Genomic DNA, 26,706 nt, shown 5'->3' with positions numbered 1-26,706 from the left:
GATCAGGGAAGTGTTCCAGGCTCTGCTTCTTTCTTTCCGGGTCAAACCCTCTCTCTCCCACCTAGCTTTCCTGCTCTGTCAGTTTCATGCTCTGTCAGTTACAGTTCTTACTTGCAAGCAAAAGAAGCTAACTTGGTCCCACTGGACCAAAAGAAAATTTACTGACAGTCTGGTGGGGGCTTGAAGAACCAAGAAAGCTAGAGTCAAAGTTTGAAAAAGATAGGAGTAGAACTGCAGAGGTGCGGGCTGTGGGGGCCTCAGCAGCCACCGCACCACAGGAAAAGCCTCGTTACAGGCACAGCCGCAGCTGTGTTCCTCACATCCTTGAGCACCGACCACATCAAAGTCCAGGAGAGAAAGACCAGCTAGCCAGGCGGGTCCCATGTCATGCCACACTGCACCGGAGGCGGGGGGCGGGGGAGTGGAAGATCTGGCCCTTTGGCTTGTCAAGGGAAGCAAGCACCATGTCTTATGAGAGGTACACACAGAGAGGCAAACTTGATTACCTGGAAAAAAAAAAAAAAAAAAAACCGGGGAAAAGAACTGTTGGAAAAGGAAATTGGATGCTGACTGCTAATTACCAAAAACTGCCACCACGCCATGCTTCTGGGGCTGTGTCTTGATTCTCCTTTCCAATTTTGCCCACCCAGATGGACAACGTCCCTGAAAAGCACTCTGGTGTTTTGATTCTGCTTCTCTCGCAAGAGACTTTCTTGGTGGCGTGTGCCGCTGCCTGCGGTTCTCCACGCTACTGGGATGCCCAAGCCCAGGTCCTCCAGACTTTCAGGCACGGCAGATAATGTATTTCTTTATTGTTGAAGATACTCGTTGTGTTTTCTGCTACCAATGAAATCATCCTAGCGGATACAGCCTTCCAGCCACTACTCTACACACAAGGCACACTCTGAGATGCCACTGCCATCATCCAACCTCGGAACGTGAGCCCAGAGGGAAACTCTCCCCACCCAAAAAAGGAGAAGGCTTTCTGCAGCTGCATGGTTCACACAAGTCTTAGGCAGCCCCTCTACTCCTTATCCTTTGTCTTTTTTGGATAAGCATCATGTAATTTGGGACCACAGATATTGAGTAATTACCATAGCAATGATTAGGGATTCACTTCAGGAATAAAGAAATATAATTATAGTCCCCAGGCAGTTTGTTTCCATGACAACAGGGGCAATTGCAATTGATCAGCAGTTTTCTAGTTCTAAACAGATCCGTGAGTCTCATTCAAATGAAATGCTAAAGAGCAATTAAGTGCCTGCGGCAGACATCTCTGGAAGGGACTGGAGTCCATCCTGCTCTGCCACATCCTGTGAAAATCTACAGCGCTCCACAGCTCTAGAGCACCAATCCCCTACTAAGCACAAGAAAAATGGGACAGGGCGAAAGAATTCCAGGAAGAGGAGGGAATTTTGGAATCTTGAAACAAACCGTCTTGGAACTGGAAGTCAAAGGATCATTTTCTCAGCACGTGAACTCTGTCCTGGGTCTCCCTCGCAGAGGACAGCTGTCTAACCTGCCATCAAGTTCTGTAAGGACTCCACGGGCGGTCTGTTCCATGCCTCAGTGGCTCCACCTGAAGAAAGACCTTTTCAGAAACCATTTTGGAATCAATTTAGTCTTGCTCTGGGCTCTGGAAATAGAAAACTAGTAGCTACCCCCCCCCCTTATCTCGGTAATAATATTACCCCAGCATTTGTAAAGTGCTATTTAATGGCAGATAGTGGAATGTCACGTGTGGTTTTTGTGGTCCTCGTGATAAGCCGGGAAGAGAACATATCTATTTCACAGCTGAAGGAGCCGGCTTGGTCAAGATCACACAGCGCAGGAATGAAAGCAACGCGTGCGCAAGAGACCATGACTCCTGCCCTGCTGCTCTCCCACACGCTGTGTCACCATGACTAGAGATCCTTCACCCTCCATCCCCTCTAGACTTGCTCGGCCCAGCTCCATTCGTTCTCCAGTTTAGCCCCTAGATGTCATTCACTGAGTGGTCTTGTCCCTCTTTTCTAGTCCCTGTTCAATCAGCACATCACAGGTTCCTAAGTAGAATAGAGTATAACTGCTCAAGTCACTAAGTCTTTTATTTATTTTTTATTAACATATAATGTATTATTTGTTTCAGGGGTACAGGTCTGTGAATCCTCAGTCTTACATAGTTCACAGCGCTCACCATAGCACACACCCTCCCTGATGTCCATCACCCAGCCACCCTCTCCCTCCCACCTCCCTCCCCTCCAGCAACCCTCAGTTTGTTTCCTGAGATTAAGAGTCTCTTTTGGTTTGTCTCCCAGTCTGGTTTCATCTTGTTTCATCCCCCCCCTTCCCCTATGATCTTCTATCTTGCTTCTCAAATTCCTCATATCAGTGAGATCATACGATACTTGTCTTTCTCTGATTGACTTATTTCGCTTAGCATAATACCCTCTAGTTAGATCCATGTCATTGCAAATGGCAAGATTTTGTTTTTTGATGGGTACATAATATTCCATTGTGTATACAGACCACATCTTCTTTATCCATTCATCTGTTGATGAACATCTAGGTTCTTTCCATAGTTTGGCTATTGTGGACATTGCTGCTATAAACATTGGAGTGCACATGCCCCTTCAGATCACTACATTTGTATCTTTAGGGTAAATACCCCGTAGTGCAATTGCTGGGTCATAGGGTAGCTCTATTTTCAACTTTCTGAGGACCCTCCACACTGTTCTTCAGAGTGGCTGTACCAGCTTGCATTCTCACCAAGAGTGTAGGGGGGTTCCCCTTTCTCTGCCTCCTCACCAACACCTGTCACTTCTTGACTTGTTAATGTCAGCCATTCTGTCTCTGTGTGAGGTGGTATCTCACGGAGGTTTGGTTTATATTTCCCTTCTGCCAAGTGACGTTGAGCAGTTTTTCATGTGTCTGTTGGCCATCTGGATGTCTTCTTTGCAGAAATGTCTGTTCATGTCTTCTGCCCGTTTCTTGATTAGATTATTTGTTCTTTGGGTGTTGAGTTTGATAAGTTCTTTATAGATTTTGGATATTAGCCCTTTGTCTGATATGTCATTTGCAAGTATCTTCTCCATTCTGTCCATTGTCTTTTGGTTTTGTTGGTTGTTTCCTTTGCAAAAGCTTTTTATCTTGATGAAGTTTCCATAGTTCTTTTTTGCCCTTGCTTCCTTGCCTTTGGCGATATTTCTAGGAAGAAGGTGCTGTGGCTGAGGTCAAAGAGGTTGCTGCCTCACTAAATCTTTTCTGACTTCACCTTCTGAAAAGCAGCAAGGCTGAATGATCTAAGGTACCACACGGGGACCGGAGAGCCTGAGCTCCATGGCAATCTCACCAACGACATGCTGTCTTATTACATTGTGTAATTCTCCTTTCCCGGTGAGCCAGGGGACAGTGAAACTCTACCATGGTGGGAAACTGAAGGATGAGGTAGATGAGCACTGAACATACAGTGGAAAGAGTCAGCATGGGAAAAAAGAGCAGTATTGTACATTCGGTACATGAATAATGTGAATGCCTGCTATGTGCCAGGCACAGCTGCAGAGGCCGGAAATACAGTGAACAGCCATGTAGGCCTGCTCTTATGGAAAGGTGAACCACGAGAACAATGGCAAGGAGGCCTGATCCAGGCTGAGGGGGCCAGAGTAAGCTACTCACTGAGGAAGGCACATTTGGGCAGAAAAATAAGGATAGAGGTAATGAGCTGGGAGCAAGTGGAGATGGGGGATGGGTTCTTCCAGACAAAGGGCAGCCACATGCACAATCAGCTGACTTGGATTCTAGTCACACTTCTAAGACTAACAGCACCCCACTGTGATCTCTTCAATAGTCTGTGTCCCCATTTGTAAAGTGAAGGTATTGATCAGGACTAAAAATTACCTTAGACTTTTACTTTTTTTTTTCCCCCAAGATTATTTATTTATTTATTTGACAGAGAGAGAGAGGAAGGGAAGCAGGCTCCCTGCCTAGCAGAGAGCCCGATGTGGGGCTTGATCCCAGGATCATGACCTGAGCCGAAGGCAGAGGCTTTAAACCACTGAGCCACCCAGGTGCCCCTTACCTTAGACTTTTAACATTGGGGTGTGTGTGTGTGTGTGTGTGTATGTGTGTGACTACTGAATAAGGGTATCAGTAGAGAGTAAGATTTATATTTCTGTGTGTGCGCGCGCTTGCGCAGAGGGGCTGCATGGGGGTCAATCACAGGCAATTTTTCTTTTTACAGTACAGATGTCTTTTTTTTAAGCATCTATCCTGCCATGAATTCAAAGAAGTGGATTTCAACAACTCAGGTTTCTTTCCATTTGTTCTAAAAAAGTGTGATTTTCTGGATGGAGCAGGCTGGCACTTGAACCCAAATTCTTTTCCTGATCATTTTCCCTCACACGTTTCAGGAAGCTATCTTGGCTGTTAGAGGGCTTAACATGAGCAATATATATACATGAATTCTCTTGGCAAGAATCTTGTCCAACAGGACCTACAGCGTTCTGGGCAATGTTGTAGACTAACACTTTTGTCAGGGTAACAGGTGTGCGGAAGTCCTTTTTGACAGATCCCATTGATGTCTCTAATATCACTTGCCTACAGATTCACAGGTGTGGGGCCAAAGGAACAAGTCTATGTTTCCTAAAAGGCACAGACAACCATTTCCGATAGGCAGTCTCAAGCATGACCCCAGCTCCTCCCCCTGTCCTCTGTCCCTTCAAGACAACTGCTTCCCTCAGTGGCGGGCCCTCAAGCAAACAGGCACCGCTGTTCCTCCCAACCAGCCTGCCCTACTGGACAACGATGTCCTGACACAAAATTATCATTTTCTGCTCTGTTCCACATTTCTACCTCCTATTTTGGGAATTTAGGAGAAGAGAATAAGCCCTGAATCTCCCCTGCCAATATGAACTTATCACCTCAGCCAGATAGGATCTCATCAATGCCACATTCATTATTTAAGACAAAGTCTTTTTTGAGATATAATTCACATGTCATAAAAATTCGACCTTTTAAAGGATACATTTCAATGATTTTTAGTCTATTCAAAGAACTGGGCAATTATCACCACCACCTAAGTTTAGTTTTTATCATCCCCAAAAGAATCTCCATACCCATTAAGAGTCACCCCCCAAACCACCCCATGCCTGGCAACCACTAATGTTTCTGTCTCCATGAATTTGCCTATTTGAGTCACTCATATAAATGGACTCATACATTAGGTGGTGTTTTCTAACTTCCTTCTTTCACTTAGCATGTTTTCAAAGTTTATCCTTGTCATACCATATCAGTATTTCATTCTTTTTTATTCCCGCATAATATTCCATTGTATAGATATACAACTCATTGTATTTATCCATTCATCTTTTTTTTTTTTTAAGTTGTCATGGATGCCATCATGGGGCTGAAACTCAAGACCCCAAGATCAAAAGTCACATGCTCTACCCACTGAGCCAGCCAGGCACCTCAATCCATTCATCTTTTGATGGACTTTTGGATTGTTTCAACTCTTTGGCTATTATGAGTAATGCTGCTATTAACATTCATGTACAAGTTTTTGTGTAGACATGCATTTTCATTTCTCTTGGGTGTATTTCTAGGATTGGAATTGCTGCATCATATGGTAATTCTATGTTTAACTTTCTGAGGAACTGTCAAACAATGGCTGTACCATTTTACATTACCATCAACAATGTAGAAGGGTTCCAATTTCTCTACATTCTCAACAACACATGTTACTACCTGTCTTTTTTTATTATAGCCTTCCTAATGGCCATGAAGTGATATCTCATTGTAGATTTGATTTGCATCTTCCAGATAACTAATGATGTTGAACACATATATTTTCATATGTTAATGGACCTTTTAATATCTTCTTTGGAGACGTGTATTCAAATAGTTTATTCAGGGGTGCCTGGATGGCTCAGTGGGTTAAAGCCTCTGCCTTTGGCTCAGGTCATGATGTCAGGGTCCTGGGATCCAACCCCGCATCTGGCTCTCTGCTCAGCAGGGAGCCTGCTTCCCCCTGCCTCTCTGCCTACTTGTGATTTCTGTCTGTCAAATAAATAAATAAAATCTTTAAAAAAAAAAAAAAGAAAGAAACCACTACTTTAAAAAAATAGTTTATTCATTTAAAATTGTTTTGGTCATCTTATTACTGAGTTACAAGAGTTCTTTACCTATTCTGAATATGTCTTTTATCAGATGTATGATTTGCAGGGCACCTCGGTGGCTCAGTTGGTTAAGCGTCTGCCTTTGGCTCAAGTCATGATCCCAAGGTCCTGGGATAGAGCCCCACATCAGGCTCCCTGCTCAGCAAGGGGCCTGCTTCTCCCTCTTCCCTTGCCTGCTGATCCTCCTGCTTGCGTTCTCTCTCTCCAATAAATAAATAAAATATTTTTTAAAAAAAGATGTATGATTTGCAAGTGGTTCCTTCCATTCTGCAGATGGTCTTTTCATTTTCTTAAAGGCATTATTTGCAGCAGTGAAGTTAGTTTTTTTTTTTTTAAGATTTTATTTATTTATTTGACAGAGAGAGATCACAGTAGACAGAGAGGCAGGAAGAGAGAGAGAGAGAGGGAAGCAGGCTCCCTTCCGAGCAGGGAGCCCGATGCGGCACTCGATCCCAGGACCCCGAGATCACGACCCGAGCCGAAGGCAGCAGCTTAACCCACTGAGCCACCCAGGTGCCCCTGAAGTTAGTTTTAATGAAGTCCAATTTACCAATTTTTTTCTTTTGTCACCTGTGGTTTTAGAACCTAAGCAATCACTATCTAATCATGAAGATTGACTCCTTTGTTTTTGTTTAAGAATTTTATAGTTTTAGCTTTTACATTTAGGTCTGTAATCGGTTTTGGATTCACTTTTGTGAATGGTTTAAGAAAGGAGTCCAACTTCATTCTGTGACATGTGGCTATTCAACTGTCCTAGCACCATTTGTTAAAAGGACTATTCTTTACCCATTGAATCGCTTGGCACATGTGGTGACAACCCGTTGACCACAAATGTGAGAGTTTACATTTGTACTCTCATTTAAATTCCATTGATCTACATATCCTTATGCCAGTCCCACACTATATAGGCTACTATAGCTTTGTAGTAAGTTTTAAACTTGGGAAGTGTGAGCCCTCCAAGATTGTTTTGGTTATTTTGGGTCCCTTGCATTCCTATATGAATTTTAGAACTGCTAGCCAGTTTTAGTAAAAAAGTCAGTTGCGACTGTGATAGGAATTGCACTGAATCTGTACCTCACTGGGGGATACTGCCATCTCAACAATATTAAGTTTTCCAGTCCATGAATGGGAATGTCTTTCCATCTATTTAGATCTTTTTAAATTCTCTCAATGATATTTTGTTATTTTCAGTGTAAAAATCTTGTGTTTCTTTTATTTTTTTAAGTTTATTTATTTTCTTTTTAGTGCTCTGTACACCCAACATGGGGCTCAAGCTAACACCCCTGAAATCAAGACTTGCCAGCTCTTCTGACTGAGCCAGCGGGCACCCCTTGTGTTTCTTTTATTTAATTTATTACTAAGTATTTTATTCCTTTTGATGCTATTGTAAATGAAACTGTTTTCCTAAGTTCATTTTTAGATTTTTCATTGCTAGTGTACTGAAATACAAGTAATACACAAAAAAAATACAATCTTATATTCTGCAACCTTGTTCAACCTTGTTTTTTAGTCTAGTAGTTTTCTTGTGGATTCTTTAGGATTTTCTAGGTATAAGACCACAGTATCTGCAAATAGTTTTACTTTTTCTTTTCTTTTTTTTCTTTTTAAGATTTTCTCTTTATTTTGAGAGAAAGAGTGTGTGTGAACATGGGAAGGGGCCAAGGAAGAGAGAAAATCTCAAGCAGACTCTACAATGAGCACAGAGCCTAATGAGGGGCTTGATCCCATGACACTGAGATCATGACCTGAGCTGAAATTATGAGCTGAACGCTTAACCAACTGAGCAACCAAGGTGTCCCTTGGTCCCTGTCTTTTATTTCCTTTTATTGCCTAATTATCCTAGCTATAATCTACAGTACAATACTGAATGGACATCCTTTTCTTGTTCCTGATCCTTCTTTTACCATTGGGTATCATACCTGCTGTGAACTTTTTGTAGCTGTCCTTTTTTAAGTTAAAGAGGCTCCATGTTAGTCCATGTTTTGAGAGTTTTGATCATTTGTCAAATGCTTTTTCTGCATCTATTGAGATGATCATGTGGTCTATGCCCTTTATTTTATTAATATGGTCTACTGATTTTGTATGTTAAACTAACCTTGCTCTCTGGGGGTAAATCCTGCTTGATCATGGTATAGAATGCTTTTTATGTGCTACTGGGTTCAGTTTGGTAGGATTTTGTTGAGGTTTTCATGTCTATATTCATAAGGGATATTGGTCTGTAGTTTTCTTTTTCATGTCCTAATACCACATCCAGGTAAAAGGATCATGAAAGGAAAGTCCCCTCCTTTTCTATTTGCCACATTCATCCTTACATGTAAAGTCTGCTCATGCCCATCAGCCATTCCAAGTCCTGTCCATCACTTGGAGCCAATCCGAGGCTTCTTCATTCCCAAACCCTTTCTTGACTGCTGCAGTCCCAGAGTGAACTCAGCCTCCCCGATGCCCCTTCAGTTCTGAATGTACTTACAGGTGGCATTTACTATAAGGAGCTAGAGCTGAAATGACGTAGTAAATGCTGGGTTTAGGAAAAAAACTAGAAGCAGGACAGGTGGAGTCCTAGTGATTAGCAGAGCCTCGGGAAGGCAGCTAAGGCAGGAAGACACCTGAGTCTTGTGACCCAGGACCAGAAGAAGAACTAGGGCCATGTGACTAGCTTTCCAATAAGGCCACAGCCTCTTGAAAGGCAGAATAGTGGATGGTTAAGAATGAACTCTTTACTGCTTAAATACTTGATTCAGCAGCTTACCAGCAAGTCATTCTCTAGACTTGGCTTTCTTACCTTTGAAATGGCAATAGTGTCATGAACAAGACAAGAATAGCCACTCTTATCACTTTTATTCAGCATGGTACTGTAATTAGACAGGAAAATTAGACAGGCAATTAGACAGGAAAAAGAAACAGAAGGCATTCAAATTGGAAAGGAAGAAGTAAAACTCTATTTGCGGACATAATTTTATATATGGAAAACCCTAAATAAGCCACCAAAAACCTGTTAGAACTAATAAATGAATTCAGTAAAGTTTCAGGATACTAATCAATATATAAAAATCTGTTGCACAGGGGTGCCTAGGTGGCTCAGTGGGTTAAGCCTCTTCATGATCTCAGGGTCCTGGAATCGAGCCCCACATAGGGCTCTCTGCTTGGCGGGGAGCCTGTTTCCCCCCTCTCTCTACCTGCCTCTCTGCCTACTTGTGATCTTTCTCTCTCTGTCAAATAAGTAAATAAAATCTTTTTTTAAAAATCTGTTGCATTTTTATACACTAACAATAAACTACTGGAAAGAGAATTAAGAGAATAATCCTATTTACAATTGCATAAAAAAAAAGACACCCAGGAACACATTTTTTTTAAAGATTTATTTATCCATTTGAGATAGAGCACACAGAGGGAGAGGAAGAGGGAAAAGCGGGCTCCCCATTGAGCAGGGAGCCTGATATAGGGCTTGATCCCAGGACCCTGAGATCATGACCTGAGCAGAAGGCAGATGCCTAATGACTGAGCCACCCATGCATGCACCTTTCCCCCAGGAATAAATTTAACCAAGGAGGTAAAAGATCTGTACACTGAAAATAATAAGACATCGAAAAAAGAAATTGAAGAGGACACAAACATAATGATATTCTGTGCTCATGGATTGGAAGAATTGTTAAAATGTCCATACTACCCAAACCTACAGATTCAATGCAATCCCTATCAAAATTCCAATGGCATTTTTCAAAGAAATAGAACAAACATTCCTAAATGTTATATGGAACCACAAAATATCCCAAATAGCCCAAACAATCTTGAGAAACAAGAACAAAGTTGAAAGTATCACAACCCCTGATTTCAAATTACATTATAAAACCTCAGTAATCAAAACAGTATGGTATCAGCATAAAAACAGACATATGGATCAATGGTATAGCCCAGAAAGCCCAGAAATAAATACCTACATAAATGGTCGATTAATTTACAACAAAGGAGGCAAGAATATACAATGGGAGAAGGATGGTCTCTTCAATAAATGGTGTAGGAAAAACTGGACAGCCACATCCAAAAGAATGAATCATTTCATCAACAATATGAAAGAGCAGCCTACTAGCTGAGAGAACATATTTATAAATCATATATCCAAAAAGGGGTTAATATCCAAAATATATAAAGGACTCATATAACTCAATAACAAAAAAACAGTCTGATTAAAAAATGGGCAAAGGATCTGAACATGTTTCTGAAGAAGACATACAGGTGGGCATCAGGCACAGAAAAAGATGCTCACCAACACTAATCAGGGAAATGCAAATCAATACTACATGAAGTATGAATGTTAGAATGGCCATCACCAAAAAGATAAGAAATAACAAGTGTTGGCAACGATGTGGAAAAAAGGGTAAAGCCTCATGCACTGTTGGTCAAAATACAAATTAGTGTAGCGACCACAGAAAACAGTATGGAGGTTCCTCAAAAATTTAAAAATAGAACTAACATGTGGTCCAACAATTCCTCTACTGGTATTTATTTATTTTTTTAATTTCTTTTTTTTTTTTTTTTAAAGATTTTATTTATTTATTTGACAGAGAGAAATTACAAGTACACTGAGAGGCAGGCAGAGAGAGAGAGAGAGAAGGAAGCAGGCTCCCTGCTGAGCAGAGAGCCCGATGCGGGACTCGATCCCAGGACCCTGAGATCATGACCTGAGCCGAAGGCAGTGGCTTAACCCACTGAGCCACCCAGGCGCCCTATTTTTTTAATTTCTAAAAAGGATTTTTTTTTTTAATTTATTTGAGAGACAGAGAGAAAGGGAGAGTGAGCATGAGTGGGGGGCAGAGGCAGAGGGAGAGGGAGAAGCAGACTCCCTACTGAGCAGAGAGCCCAATGTGGGGCTCCATTCCAGGACCCTGGGATCAAGACCTGAACCGAAGGCAGATATATGCTTAACCAACTGAACCACCCAGGCACCCCTGCAACGGGTATTTATCTGAAGAAAACAAAAACACTAATTTGAAAAGATATATGCAACCTTGTTCACTGCAGTATTATCTATATGAGCCAAGATTTAGAAACGACCTAAATGTTCATCAATGAATGAATGAAGGTGATGTTACACACACACATACACACACACACACGCACACACACACACGAACACTATTCAGCCATAAGAATGAAATCTTGCCATTTGTGATAATGGACAGAACTTGAGGGTACTGCACTAAGTCAGAGAAAGACAAATACCATACGATCTCACTTATATGTGGCATCTAAAAACTGAAAGAAACAAACATGAAGAACAAAACTAATAAATACAGAAACATACTGATGGTTGCCAGAGGGGAGGGACTGAAGGATGGGTGAACTGGGTGAAGGGATACAAATTTCCAGCTATAAAATAGTCATGGGGATGTAACATACACCATGGTGACTATAGTTAATAATACTATTATTTGTATTGTACTGGATATATCATTCTATGTATTGCACATATTATTTGTATTATATATTTGAAAGATGCTAAGAGGATAAATCTTAAAATTTCTCATCACAAGAGAAAAATTTTTTTGTTAATTTTGTATGGTGACAGATGGTAACAAGACCTATTGTGGTGGTCATCTTACAGTAGATATAAATACTGAATCATTATGTTGTACACCTGAAACTAATATGGCATATGTCCATTATACATCAATTTCCTTAATCTCAATTTTTGAGAGAAATGGGGATGATAATGTCAATCGCAGAGCATGTGAACATTATGAGTCATCTATGCAAAACATGTTGCATTAAGTTCAATAAGTGGGAGCTTTAATATATGCCATTGGATATTCCCTGTGAAAAAAAGTTGTGTGGTTAAAGGAGTCTTGAAAATGTTCCGTATTACATCCCCCTTCTCAAGAGATTCCCAGGACACATCAGCATCGTAAAAGGACTGAAAAGTCTGATGTAAAAGACCCTATTTGTTTTGACTAAGAATGTCCCAAACCTATTTGCCAAGCTGACCCTTTCCCTCTTTTTAAATTAAGCACATTTTGGGAAACACAATTTTCATTGTATTTAATAAATAAAGGAAGTCACATTAAATTGTTAAAAACTGAACATGTTTTACTATTTTGCTTTCCCTCAGGCAGGTATAATTTAAAAGCAGCAGCCTAGGAGAAATCAAGGCTTCTAACCCAGAGAAAGAACAGTATGCTTTAAGAGCCTGAAGAAAATGAGAAATTTCAGGCAGAAGGAGCAGATCAATAATGAGCTATTTTTGGCCATGGAGACATTTCCAGAATTACAGATTCTTGGAGTTTGACAGCATGTTAAAGTTCAGCTCCTTTGAATTCTCACCCAGTGCAGAATTTCCCCTTCATCAGTCCAAACCCCTGCTGGCACATACCCAGCCTCCCCAGTTTTAGACAGCTCCAGAATTTAGGAAATTCTCCCTCATCCTGGACTGAAATTTGCCTCCTTGGAACCTCTACCCAAGACTATGCTAGCAGAATTTCAAGGTTTGTGTTTTGTTTTTTTTTTAAGATTTTATTTATTTATTTGACAGACCGAGATCACAAGCAGGCAGAGAGGCAGGCAGAGAGAGAGGAGGAAGCAGGCTCCCTGCTGAGCAGAGAGCCCGATGTGGGGCTTGATCCCAGGACTCTGAGATCATGACCTGAGCCGAAGGCAGCGGCTTAACCCACTGAGCCACCCAGGCGCCCCTCAAGGTTTGTGTTTTAGTGAGAGCTGTCCATTTTGGAGAAAGCAAACAAAATGCACAGAAACTTTGTGAATCATTACACAATCTAAAATAACATGATTATTAATTAAGCAGTAAACTGAAATTAAAAATTGTTGGAAACATGTTAATTATACTTCAGTTAAAAAAAAGAAGTGTTGGAAACAACATCTTTCATTTTCTCCATCTGTGAAGGGGACAAATAATCAGAAATTCAGCTATAGAGTAAGCAAGGTAAGCATTTGCAGGTGGAGTTATTTTGCAATCGTCAATTTCTGAGAAGAAAAGGGGAATGTATATTTTAAATGACTCCTGTTTTCATGTCTTTTTTTTTTTAAAGATTATATTTATTTATTTGACAGAGAGAAATCACCAGTAGGCAGAGAGACAGGCAAAGAGAGAGAGAGAGAGAGAGAAGCAGGCTCCCTGCTGAGCAGAGAGCCCGATACGGGACTCGATCCCAGGACCCTGAGATCATGACCTGAGCCGAAGGCAGCGGCTTAACCCACTGAGCCACCCAGGCGCCTCTCATTTCTTTTTAATTTAAAAAATATTTAAAGAGACATTTTAAAAAACTCTTCACCCAAAGTTTATCCTTCCAGCTTCCTTTATTATAAAAAACAACTGTTAAATAGTTAAAATATAATGTATGTCTCATAAACAAGTTTATCAGCAAAAGCCAGTAATAAGAACAGGGGACTTTACCTCTGTTTGAACCAATATGGAATTCCAAGGCTTTGTCCAACTTAAAACCTGAGGAAAACTTCAAGGGGGTAGATGGAATAGAACTTAAATGGGAGGAGAACCCCCCCCCCCCCAGGATCCAGGCTCTTCTAAAAGTCCCAAATCATTCAGTAAGAAATCAGGGACTTGGCAAAACCATAAAAAGGGCAGGCTGTGTTTTCATAGAACAGTCCTTCTAAAGGAGAACTTTCTAGACTCAACCTCACTTTGCATTAAACTACTAGTTGGTTACACTTTAGCACTTACACCTCATTCTGACACTGTAAGGCAAAAAAGGTTCACACTCCTGTTTTACAGCTGAAGGAATGGAAGTAAAACCAAAACATTCATACTGAACAACACTCAAGCATAGATCAGCACATACTGCCTTTGTGACGAATGATGAGTTCAGTGCTAGCTGTGTTCTCCTTTCAGTGAAATAATTTCCTTCAGTTAAATGTGATAGTGTTTCTACTAAAGAGAATAGAAAACAAATACAGGCCTGTCAAGGAAGAGTCAGTATTAGTTGGGACCTAAAAATGCTGTCACTGAGCATTGCCCTGCTTGCCTAGGACTTTTCTAAGCTGTGCTCAACTGTAGTGTCTATTAGAATTTACTCACTGACATACAACCCGGAGGATGTTTTTGTTCTGGTCTGTCTTTGAGTCACAGTAGAAATATCACAGCCCACATCATCAATTCCTTCCACGTGTATTAGGGCAATTGGTGCGGTGCCCAGCACTCACGGGAAACATATTTCCAGCACCTAATGCAAGGTTGCATAAAACCTGGTCCCTGACTTCATGGAACGGGCAGTCAAATGAGAGAGACGGACAGGCAAATCAATAATTTCCATAGAAAGTGACAAGTCCTCTGCTGGAGCCAGGCATGGGATGCTCGGGGACTGCCAGCAAGGGTAAACGAAGCAGCCGAGGCAGTGGGAAAAGGCTTCTCAGCGGAGCTGATATCGAAGCTGCCCGGAGCAGAGTTTAACCGTCTCTCACTCCGACTTCAATTCCCAGCACCCAGGTGAGAAAGGACCTGCTGACCCTGCTTTTCTAAGTTCCTGACGCTGTCATGGCCAGATTTCTGTGCCTGGGCCCTACGGAGGGAAGAGAGGGGGGAAAGGGGAAGATGAAGAAGGGAGGGAGGGGGAGAGGGAAAGAGAACCGGGAGGGGTGAGGAAGAAGGTGGGGGACAGATGGGGAAACAGAGAAATCAAAGAGCAGGGGCGCCTGGGTGGCTCCGTTCACGAAGCATCCAGCTCTTGGTTTCTGCTGGGGGGGGGGGGTGATCCTGGGGTCGCTGGTGGGACGGAGCCCCCAGCGGGTGTCACACCCCGCTGGACACTGCTTGCCATTCTGTCTCTCCCTCTCCCGCTGCCCCTCCCCCTGCTTACGCCCTCCCGCTCATGCTCTCTCTCAAATAAATCATTCTTTAAAGAAAAGAAATAGAAAACAAAGAGCAGAAGTTAAAACTTCATGGCAGGTTCCAGAAGTTGCTCGAGACTGCCAGAGGTAGGGAGGGCGACCGCCCCGCGCCCGAGCAGTCCGTGCCCCGCGCGCGCGCACAGTCGAATCCCCGACCACCCTCCCGCCGCGCCGAGCGCCAGCCGCGGGGCCGCAGACTCCTTCTACCCACGCGAGCTTCTGAGCCAAAAGCTCCCCCAGCCAGCGGGGTGCTGCCTCTCCCCCCACTGAGGGCAGCAAGATGAAGGCGCAGATCCCTGTGCTCCCCCGGAAAGGGGGGCCAGACTCGCGGCCGTTCGCCCACGGGGCCCCCTCCACAGAGAAGGCACCAAGAGCCCCAAGTCTCCCGCCTTCCCAGAGACGCGGCACACCTGGGATTCGTCCCGACCTGGGACTCTGCCAAGGCCCTGGGGCGGGGAAAGCGTCCACGGTTACCTTAGGTTGTCTTCTAGGGTCTCCTCATCTGAAGAGAAGGTCCCATTGCTGACTCTCCGGGGACAGCGACTCTTATCCCCTGCCGACGCCTCCTGGGGCGACGAAGGGTCTTTCTTTTTCCTCCGGCCGAACCACCTCTTCAAAGGCTGGAATCTGCCTCCTTTCTTCCTGTCTGCGGATGACAAGACAAACACACGCTGCCGTTTGCCAGCAAACTACCGCGGAGCCGCCTCCGGCCACGGGAGCTGGGGCAAAGGGCGGCCGGCGGAGGGAAGGAGCGACCAAGCCCGGTGCCAGCAACGTCAGGGCCAGCCCCTGGCTGGGCACGGTCAGGCACAGACACGCCAACCGCCCCGAGGTTCACAGTGGCCGCACAGCAGCCCCCGCACGTGCCGCGCAAGGGTGGCCTCTGCGTTAGCAAAGCAGATGACCAGCGCCCTTCTCCACAGAAGCGGAGAAAAAAACGTAAGTCAGACACTTTAAAAAAATTTATCTGCCTTTATATATGTCACTTTCTATTTGTGTGTGTGTGTGTGTGTGTGTGTGTGTGTGTGTCTTCTCCTGAGGATCACCCTGTTTTAGCTTTTGCAAGATACAGAAGGTAACTGCTGACTCTTGGCATAAGCTTTGCCCTCAATTCCCTCCATCCCTATATATTTCCAGTTTCTTTCTCCTGCCTCCTTTCAGAATCTACTACAAAGAGCCCCCAGAGGGCTGCTATGAACGTCTTTCCATATATCTCTTCACTCGTCGGGACCCGGGCTCAGGGCCAGCGTCTCTGACGGACATCCTCGGTGACACTGTTCGCTGCCCCTTCCTCAGTCACAAACGCATCCATGTCACTCTGCTCCTACCTCAGGGAAGAAAGCGGGTATCATCCTGCACCGGAAGAAGCATCTTTTCAGATCCTTCCTTTTCTTTAGGAAGTCATTTACCCAGTGGTCAATCTTTCTTTCTTAATTAATTATACATTTATTTACTCACTTATTTATTGGAGAGAGAGAGATAGCAAGAGAGCGCATGAATGAGGAAGCAGCCTTCCCATGAACAGAGAGCCCGATGTAGGGCTCGATCCCAGGACCCTGGGATCATGACCTGAGCCCAAGGCAGATGTTGAACCTGAGCCACTCGGGCCCCAGCCCCACCTCCACTTTTTAAAAATCACTTAACACTTACTATGCACCACTGCTTTTAAAACTTTCCAATTATGAATCCGGTTCACAATGACCCTATGAGGTCGACATTGTTAACATTCCCATATTACAGATGAGGAGCCTGAGGCACAGAGAGAGGGACTGTCTTCTCTATGTTATGGGAAATGTATCTTTGAAGCTGGGGACAGGAGCTCTGAGGGAAAAGAAGAGAAGAAAGCTTGCGAAGTGTATGGAAAAGTACCTGCACAAAACACACACGTATGGGTCCCCAGCTGAGTATCAGAACTCCTGGACCTCTGCCGGCCAGAGTCTACAGAAAATTCTGGGTATAAAAATACAGTTAAAAATGTGCAAGGTAACCATCTCATTCTTTCTTGTGATCTTCAGTTCTGGTCTTTCTGAGTCAGAGTCTGAAGTGCGGAAGAAGTAGTTTAAACTACTTGGCCCTGGACTGTGATGTAAGACACAAAGAAAGCAGACAGAACAGCGACCAGTCACAAAAAGACAACAGCCTGCTGTGGGATCCTCACTCTAGATGTAAACAGGCCTTCCAACTTCAGTGATCCCTAAAACAACAATGGGCTCTATCACACTTCAGAGGCAGGGGCACTTGGTCTATCAGATGCCTCCCATCCATAAGGCTTTGTGCTAAGGCATGCAGTCCTCAAACCAGACTTAAATTCTTTTCATTGCGTTTATTTTTTAACAGACAGTACCATGCTGTCCTGAGGATCACAGCTTTGTAATATAGCCTGAACTCAGGCATTGTGATGCCCCCAGCTTAGTTTTCTTTTACAACATTCCTCTGGTGACTCGGAGTCATTTCTGGTTCCATCCAAATTTGATTATTTGTTCCAGCTCTGTGAAAAACTTCGGTGGTATTTTGGTAGGGATTGCACTGAATGTATAGAGTGTTCTGGGTAGCACAGATATTTACACAATATTTATTCTTCCAATCCACGAGCATGGGATTTTTTCCATCCTTGTGATGTCTTTCTCCATTTCTTTCATAAGTGTTCTGAAGTTTCTGGGTATAGGTCCTTCACCTCTTTGGTTGGGCTTATTCCTGGGTATCTTACAATTTTTGGTGCAGTTGTAAGTGGGATTGATTCCTTAATTTCTTTCTTTAGTCACATTGCTAGTGTATAGAAATGCAACTGATTTCTGTACATTGATTTTATATCCTGCCATGTTAGCCAAACTGCAGAAGGAACCGAAATGTCCTTCAGCAGATGGATAAAGAAGATTCGGTTGCTCTATACAATGGAATATTACTCAGCCACCAGAAAGGGTGAATACCTACCATTTACATCGATGTGGACGGAACTGGAGGGGATTATGCTAATGAAAAAGGTCAATCAGAGAAAGACAATTATCATATGGTTTCACTCATATGAGGAAATAAGAAATAGTGCAGAGGATCATAGGGGAAGGGAGAGAAAACTGAATGGGAAGAAATCAGAGAGGGAGACAAACCATGAGAGACCCTTGACCCTGAGAAACAAGCTCAGGATTGCTGGAGGGGTCGTAGGTGGGCGGTGGGGCAGCTGTGTGATGGGCATTAAGGAGGGCACATGATGTGATGAGACTAGCTGTTACATGCAACTGACGAATTACTGAGCACTACATCTGAAACTAATGATGTACTTACTATATGTTCGCAAATTGAATTTAAATAAAAAAATAAAAGACAGGAAATGTGTGCAATACAGCTGAAATCATAATACTTAAAAATGGTGAAAACAAACGAAACAGATTGGAGGGTTTGATTTCAGAATGCTTATATGTTTTCAGTAGTTATAAGCCAGAGATTTCCATGACACCTATTTCTGGTTCCCATCAATGGATAACTTTAAAAAATTATAATCCGTAGTCTTTGAAGACCATCAAAGAACATCAGGGCAGTGTTAAAAGAGCTGATCTCATAAAAAGGAATCAATTAAAATTTTTTAATTAAAAAAAATTACTAAGATACTACAGGTATCATTATATAACTGGTCTTTGGCACTAATGAAATAAATGAATATTTTCTCTATGACTGTCCAAAACTCAAAATATGTAACTGATACCTGGTTTCTAGATTTGGCAGCATTATTATAAATGGTAACAGTAATTTGTTTTACATTTCACTTATTTAGGAGGTGAAACTCTTCCTTTTTCCATTTATATTGATTGCTTTTTTCCCACTGCAGAAATATCTAATCCCTAATTCTCTAATCAGAGATATTCTAAAAGGCCATAGCAAAATTCTAAATGTATCAGTTATGACATCATTATCCTTGGTCTGGGTCCACACATCTAGCTTTTAAGCTAAGCAGAGAATTTTAGATTACATCAGAATTTATGGATAGGGAAAAAAAATAATCACTTGCTCTGAAGTCAAGGGGATTTGGTGGTATTCAGTTGAGCTGGAACTAAGGGAGTTAACTCTAATTAAAGATAATTATGGGGTGCTTGGGTGGCTCAGGCGGTTAAGCATCTGCCTTTTTAAAAAAAAATTTTAAAAATAAAGATAAATTACAGTTTTTTACACTAGTGATAAGTTACATGTGTATTTCTGTATGGTCAGGGGGCTGATATGGTTATTTGTATTGCTTCAGTGTCCAGAATGGTGGCAGCCACCATATAACATCGGTCTGCACTGGTCATATTGTTGGGGAAGACAGAAAGTGAACAGAACTTGGAAGGAGCTGAATATGACGTTAAGGAAGAGATAAAGATAGCCTTGGGAGGACCCCAGGATATGCAAGACTTAGCTGAGAGAACTTGACAGGTTTTACATAAGCCCACAATGGCCTCCCTCGGGATCCATCCGTAGAGCTGGCCCCATTCCAGGGCTGCTAGTGAACCAGGCACTCTGGCACTTTGTCCCACAACTTGGTGTGGAGGCAATCACTTGGCACGAGTACACATACATTATCTGGGAAGACGTGTCAAAGTCCAAATGTCAATGCACTTTTCAAGAATTACTTGGAAAAGGCCATTTCAGCAATGCCTTATTTATTATGGGAAAGGTAGAAGAACAGTAAAACCTACCTCAACTATCCTCCAAAAAAACCAAACCATCTTGCCACAAGAAAAAGAGATTCTAGGCCTAAGAACACCAGTTTCTCTTTGGATGAGAAGTCAGAATGCAGAAGCTTACAGGTACACTCCAAAGTCTTAGTATTTGGTCATATCAGAGTTATAAAAAATAAATTTCCCCTCCTCATTTCCAAAATACATTTCCTGTCAGAAATATCTTTACATCTGAAATAAAATTTTAAAAAAGTTTGTTCTTATTATTTTATTATTGATTGGGACAATTAATTAATTTTCCAGGATTAATTTTATGAAAAGGCTCAGTAATTACATTTAGGCCCACCTTACATTCCGAGAGCAAACCATAAGGAAACAACGTTAATAGGAAATGAAATTTTATAAATCAGAGAGGGAGTCAGATTTACTTGGTTCCACAGTTTTACTCTCAAAGTTTGGTATAACATCTCTCACATCAAAAAAGCAAGTAGCTAAATTTTGTGAAACATTTCCAATTCTATGGCACAACTATCATATGAAAACCTGAGCATGGGTCTACAAACATCCATTAGATACACTATTTTTTTTTAAAGATTTTATTTATTTATTTGACAGGCAGAGATCACAAGTAGGCAGAGAGGCAGGCAGAGAGAGAGGAAGAAGCAGGCTCCCTGCTGAGCAGAGAGCCCGATGTGGGGCTCCATCCCAGGACCCTGGGATCATGACCTGAGCCGAAGGCAGCGGCTTTAACCCACTGAGCCACCCAAGGCGCCCCCTAGATAAACTATTTTATGATCAGTTTTTGACTGGGGCGGGGGGCGTGCTGTGTCTCCACAGAATCAACTGGATTGAGTGCACGGTCATCACTGGCAGCCATCTTCTTCATAGGTGACACCAACCCTTACGGTGAATATTTTTGTGTGGGTGGGGCCTAAAAGATCAAAGCAGTTTGAACAACATGGTAAAGCAGAACACTTCTGCAACACCAATGTGAACTATTCTAAAATACAACTGCCATATATTAGAAGTATATATAGTTTAGCAAAGTCTTCTCCAACATTAGTATATTTAAGATGGCATTTTAGAGTTTTATAACACAAATCTACTTTTATTGGGTGGTTGGGACATTGAGGGTAAAGGCAAGAGAGAAGGAAGAAAGCTTATTCCTACTAAATTTGTTTTTACTGGCTGCAGCTCTAGTTAGGGGTTAAGTGTGTGGGCCCCAGAGGTAGATTACTTTGTCCGAATCTGGATCCCATCTCTTACTAGCCATGAGACATCTGCCTACAGCCTTTCTGGAAATTTACCATCTTAAGTTTTAAGACTGAATTTATAGCAGAACAGGCAGTGGGGGCTATATCTTCTTAATATTTCAGCAATTTTCTGTTGCAGTTTTTCACATGAAAGAATCCATATACACACACAGACTGCTTCAGAGGTCACAGTGATTTTCATTCTTTAAGTACTGAATTGAATTAATTTATTTTCATCATCTGATAATCACTTCAAGGATTTTTTTTTTTCATTTAAAAGAGTGCACATTATCCATTATTTCATGGATATAATTACATGCCATTTGATGGCTGCATCATCATAATTGCTAGTTTATAGAGAAGATCCCAAAAATTAGAAATCACTGCTTAAGTCAAGCAAATCTGATTCATTTTCCATTTGTCATAAGGATGCAATTCTTACATTTTCATTTCATTTCTAAACCTAACATAATAAATGTGTACAATTTATCTGCATTGGATTCATATGGTATGTTTCCAAATGAGAAACAGAATTTCCCTATTATAGTTCATTTTAAGCATCACAAATGTCTTGGGTCTGGGGTTTCTCAGAACGTGCTCTATGGTTGGTACCAGGTTCTTATTCAAAAAGGCAAGTATGTTTGAGATTCCAAGTAAAATAAATTTCAGTATGTTTCTTTACTATGAGACCTTTCAGAGTCTCAATATGCTGGTATCATCACTTTCCAAAAGAGCGGAGAGTATGCGGTGCTTCCCAGGATTGACTTTCTGGTATCTGTCATGACTAGTGTTCCTCTGAACAGACCCTGGGAAACTCTGGTCTTCATTACTTCTTTCAAAAATCTTTTTTTAATTTAATTTAATTTTAAAGTCACCCCCAACATGGGGGTGTCACCCCCCAACATGGCGCTTGAACTTCCAACCTGAGATCAAGAGTTGCCTGCTCTACTGTCTGAACCAGCCAGGCACCCCCTCTTTCAGAAATCTTTTATTTTCTTTAGGTAACATATATTTCGTATACACACCTCCCCTACAATCCAGAGCACAGTGCTCAGTAAACTCGAGTGAGTTGACTGAAGCATTTTGGTTAAATAAACCTAATGTTTACATCAAGCTCGGATTTCAAGCATGTATGTGAATAGCATTTACTAGGACACGGTATACAGCAACTGTCTGAATCATGTAATTAAATTTCAAGGTAATTTCACAACATTTTTCCTAGGTCTGGAACATCAGAATACTTTTTTCTTTTGTTTTAAAGATTTTATTTATTTATTTATTTGACAGAGATCACAAGTAGGCAGAGAGGCAGGCAGAGAGAGAGGGGGAAGCAGGCTCCCCGCTGAGCAGAAAGCCTGATGCGGAGCTCGATCCCAGGACCCTGAGACCATGACCCAAGCTGAAGGCAGAGGCTTTAACTCACTGAGCTAGCTACCCAGGCGCCCCCAGAATACTTTTGAGAAGAAACTGTTTGGTTAAAAATGATTACTAGAGGGGCACCTGGGCAGTTCACTCAGTTAAGCATCTGACTCTTGATTTTGGCCAGGGTCATGATCTTAGGGTTCTAAGATTGTGCCTTGCATTGGGCTCCCGTGCAGGGCGTGGATATTGCTTAAGATTCTCTGTCTCTTCCTCTCTTAGGGGGAAAAAAAAAGATTACTAGAAGTACAGTGATCCACAGGCACTCGGTGGCTATCATATTTTTACTGCATCCAGTAATCCCAATACATTTTACCGAAGGAGTTGGCAACGCGTCAGGAAGGTCGCACGTCCGGTGCCATGTCATGGAAAGACTAAAGACTGAGATTCCGCTTCCAGAGAGGTGGGAAGGGGTATTACAGTGGCTGTTAAGTTACGTGAGGGAGGAAGGAAGTGTCTCCTTTTCTGGGGAAGCACAGACGGAGGTAGCTATTTGCCTTGTGTTGATTCAGAAAATGAAGAGACAGGATCAATAATACTCTTTTAGAAGAGGGCAGAGGTTTCTGGAACAGACGGTGAGAGGCCCAGGGCTGCTGGTGACTGGCATTCACAAGTCAGAGGCAGGGAGTGCGGTGACCAGCCCAAACCAGGGAACACCAGGGCCTGCACACACTCATGTGGACGGGCTAGGGCATATGTTTGATACCTCTGAGGCAGGCCTGAAGTTTGGATTTGCTGTTTCCTCAGACAGAAATATCATCTTCTTCCTTCTCAACCTGATGAACTTCTATTCATTCTTCAAGACCTGTGCCCTTGAAGATTTTCCCAAGTCACCAAGCCCAACAATAACTGATCACACCTGCCTCTGGCTTGCGTGTGCTTTGCTCACACTTCTGTGCCACACATCTGTTATGAACTGACCTGCTGAACTGTGTCCACTCAAAATTCATATGTTAAAGTCCTAACATCAGGTACCTCAGAATACGACTGTATTTGGAGACAGAGTCTTTAAAGAGGTAATTAAGGTACAATGAGGTCATTACATGGGCTGTGTTCCAATATGACAGGTGTCCTTATAAAAAGAGATTAGATTATAAAAACAGGACCATGGGAGGATACAAGGAGAAGATGGCTATTTACAAGCCAAGGAAAGAAACCTCAACACCAAAAAAACCCTCATCTTAGACTGCTAGCCCCCAGAATCATGAGCCAATAAAGTGTGGAGTTGAAGTCCCCCATTCTGTAGTGCTTTGTTATGCAGTCTTCGCACATTACAGTGTGATAGTAAAGTGGTCACTTTGGATCTTCTGTGTCTCTGTGGTTTCACACCTTTACTCATGTACTCCTACCTGGAATACCTTTCTGCCTTTACCCAGAGAACTCCTAACTGTTCCCCCCAAATACATTCCAGGTGTCAAGATCCCTGGAAAGATGTCCTTTAACACTCTGGCCTGAGAGAATGACTCCATCCTCTGTTCATCTGAGCAGACGTCTACTCCAATACCACAGAGCAGGCTACAGCTCCCAGACTGCAAGGTCCCTGGGTACAGGGGCTGCGCCTTCTTCCTCCTACCTCTACGGCACCCGCCATGATGCCTGCACTCAGTAATACGCATCCACTGGTCCCTATCCCTTCGGGGCATGTGTGTCTTAGAAATCAGAACTTTTCAGATTATGTACATAAAGGTGTATTTAAACCCCAGTGAGGTCTGTGACAGCATTTTATCATCAAATGCAGGATTTCTGGAAAAAACATCTATATTCACCTTAAGTTTTGCTAATAAATAAACCTGTACCAAACTTCTAAAGAATTTTTGAGATTTTGAAAATACAGATAAAGGATGGTGATGTCTTTATGGAGTACAGTTGCTCCTGTAATCACACTTGTTTTGACAATGCAAGCGTGTCCCAGAGTGATGGATCTACGCTATCTCATCCATAAGAAACATGTGGCGAATGCAGAATAGTGCACCCAGTTGAAGGGAGGTTATGTAGCAAAATGCACACAGACACAAGTATCAAATATCTACCAGTCACCCCAGACCACCACCGCATATGTTCGAAGACACACTCGCTCATTAACACAGGTGGTACCGCAGCCTTCTGTCCAATTTCGGATAACCTGCCTTCCCCTATCTCCCGAGAGCTCACAAGTCACAGCCCTTCCGATGGATGGGTCCGCAAGCAAACTTCGGGTCTTTTTTGAGGCTCTGTCCTATTTACTGTAGTAGTATGTATTTCATTACCACTTAATATGTGGAAACCTGCTACTATTTTTTATTAAGGTCCTATTCTTTTAAAATATGTCATTGATCATGTTCTCATGTGTTAATACACCATTTTCCCCATTAGACTTGGTTTTCATCTTATGATTTTACACAACATGTTGATTTGGGGCAGTGTATAGGTGATATTATAGTCCTGAATGTTAATACCTATACAAAACCTACTGAATTATGTCTGTACTTAACCCAGGTCTAGGCAGGGAGCTATGAATTAAAATCACAATGACCTGGCAGGTTTCTTGAGCCTGCTATTTCTCAAAACCACATCAGTTTTTCAATTTTCTGTTTTTCCCATTGATCTGTCTCAAAACCTCCTTTGACATGTCTTACAACAATTCACAAGCAACACCAAATAATATTTAGAAATAGTAACAGAGACAGACATGATTGCTAATGTGAAGCCTCAGTGTCTGGCCACATTTCTCCCACATGCTAGAAGATGTGTGGGTGCTGCTTCTTTTGACTGCCAGATTATGCCACTTGAGTTTCAGAGAGTGCTGTGAGTAAAAAAATCAGGCTGACTTTGAGTGGGAAATATTGGCAGGGAGAGCAGCCTGCTACCTTACCCTGCATATTTAGTGCAGTAGGACAAAAGCTTTAGAGACATCAGAGGCTATATTGATCAGGTTTTTTTTTTTAAGATTTTATTTATTTATTTGACAGAGATCACAAGTAGGCAGAGAGGCAGGCAGAGAGAGAAGAGGAGGAAGCAGGCTCCCTGCTGAGGAGTCCCATTGATCAGGATTTAATTAGAGAAACAGAATCAGTAGGAGATAGAGGCAGAAGTGTGTGTGTGTGTGTGTGTGTGTGTGTGTGTGTGTGTGTATGTAAGATGTAGTGAAGGATTTACTGCAAGGAATTGGCTTACACCAGGCAGTGGCTGGCTAAGTCTGAAATGCACAGGGCAAGTCCTCAGGAAGGGCAGGCGAGAATTCATGAGCACAGATTGAAGATGCTGTTCACAGATGGAATTTCTTCTCTCAGGGAAGCCTTAGTCCTATTTTTAAGGGGCCTGTCTTTCTGTCTATCTGTCTGTTGAGAGGGAGAGAAAGAATCCCAAGCAGACTCCACGCCCAGTGCAGAGCCCAATGCAGGGTTCAATTTCATGACCTGAGAATACAACCTGAGCTGAAATCAAGAGTCAGACACGTAACTGACTGAGCCACCCAGGCACCCCAAGTCCTTTTAATTTATTGATTCAGGCCCACTCAGATTATCTTGAATAATCTCCCCTACTTAAAGTCAATGAATTATGGACTTTCATTACATCTACAAAGTACCTTCACAGCAACAGTTCAATTAAGCAGTATTTTTGTTTGATTAAATACCTACGGATTATGGCCTAGCCAAGCCAATCCCACATCAAAATGATCATCATGCCCCGAGCCACAGGGTGGCTCAGCTGGTTAAGTGTCTGATTCTTGATTCCAGCTCAGGTCACGATCTCAGAGTCGTGAGATGGACCCTGCATCGGGCTCGGCACTCTGAGGGAGTCTGCTTGAGATTTCTCTTCCTCTCCCTCTGCCACTCCCCATGCTCATGGATGTACTTTCTAAACAAATAAATAAAATCTTAAAAAAAATTATCATCACACCCCACCCTATGTCAACCTGGCACCCATATACATCTCCTTTAACCATATTTAATCTCCAAATAAAGTCAGTAACGAAGTCATCCTTCCACTACCATGATACAGATAGCTCACATACATTTGAAAACACACAAACCTGCTCCCCAGAAGAGGATGTGAAGTTCTTGAGTAATGGTCACACTTCTCCTATAACTTACATACTGAGGTCTAATGCTATTATTAATACATCTTACGTTAAAGGGTAAGGAGAGGGAAAAAAAATATTTGGTTGGTATATATACAACCATATTCATAACAAAATAAGGAAGAAATACCCATAACTATGAGTCCTTGTTTTAGCAACTGGCCACGTGGTCATAGCTTTCGTTACATGTAGATGTGTATTTACATGAACACATTTATGTAATCTTCCTATGTAATCTTTGTAGCCATCTCATGTCACTACCTATTCCACATCCTTTTGTCCTTGGCAAGGAACTCAGCTGGCTACGGTTCTTTGCCTGGGAAGGT

The 26,706-nt window shown here is 42.3% G+C and overlaps 2 protein-coding genes across 3 annotated transcripts in view; one reads left to right on the top strand and one right to left on the bottom strand.

Annotated features, from left to right (window-relative positions):
- Positions 1-15,598, bottom strand: part of CRACD (capping protein inhibiting regulator of actin dynamics) — a 53,864-nt gene extending 38,266 nt beyond the window's left edge. The window contains exon 1 of one of the 2 annotated variants that reach the window (XM_045079784.1): positions 15,477-15,598. The gene's annotated coding sequence lies outside the window, so the exon portion shown is untranslated. The remainder of the gene's footprint in view (positions 1-15,476) is intronic. The other variant, XM_045079782.1, reaches the window with a different exon arrangement.
- The window catches only part of LOC123392045, a 28,070-nt gene extending 3,958 nt beyond the window's left edge, over positions 1-24,112 (top strand). The window contains exons 2-3 of the mRNA XM_045079922.1: positions 15,279-15,941; positions 23,732-24,112. Coding sequence (XP_044935857.1) covers positions 15,279-15,941; positions 23,732-23,929 — 861 coding nt within the window. The 3' untranslated portion in view covers positions 23,930-24,112. The remainder of the gene's footprint in view (positions 1-15,278; positions 15,942-23,731) is intronic.
- The last annotated feature ends 2,594 nt before the right edge of the window (positions 24,113-26,706 follow it).

The sequence above is a fragment of the Mustela putorius genome, unplaced genomic scaffold (genome assembly GCF_011764305.1).
Source record: "Mustela putorius furo isolate JIRA1106 unplaced genomic scaffold, ASM1176430v1.1 tig00000430_pilon_pilon_pilon, whole genome shotgun sequence".
Taxonomy (NCBI): Eukaryota; Metazoa; Chordata; class Mammalia; order Carnivora; family Mustelidae; genus Mustela; species Mustela putorius.
The sequence above is the reverse complement of the archived record's forward strand: the minus strand, read 5'-3'. Positions and strand labels throughout refer to the sequence as shown.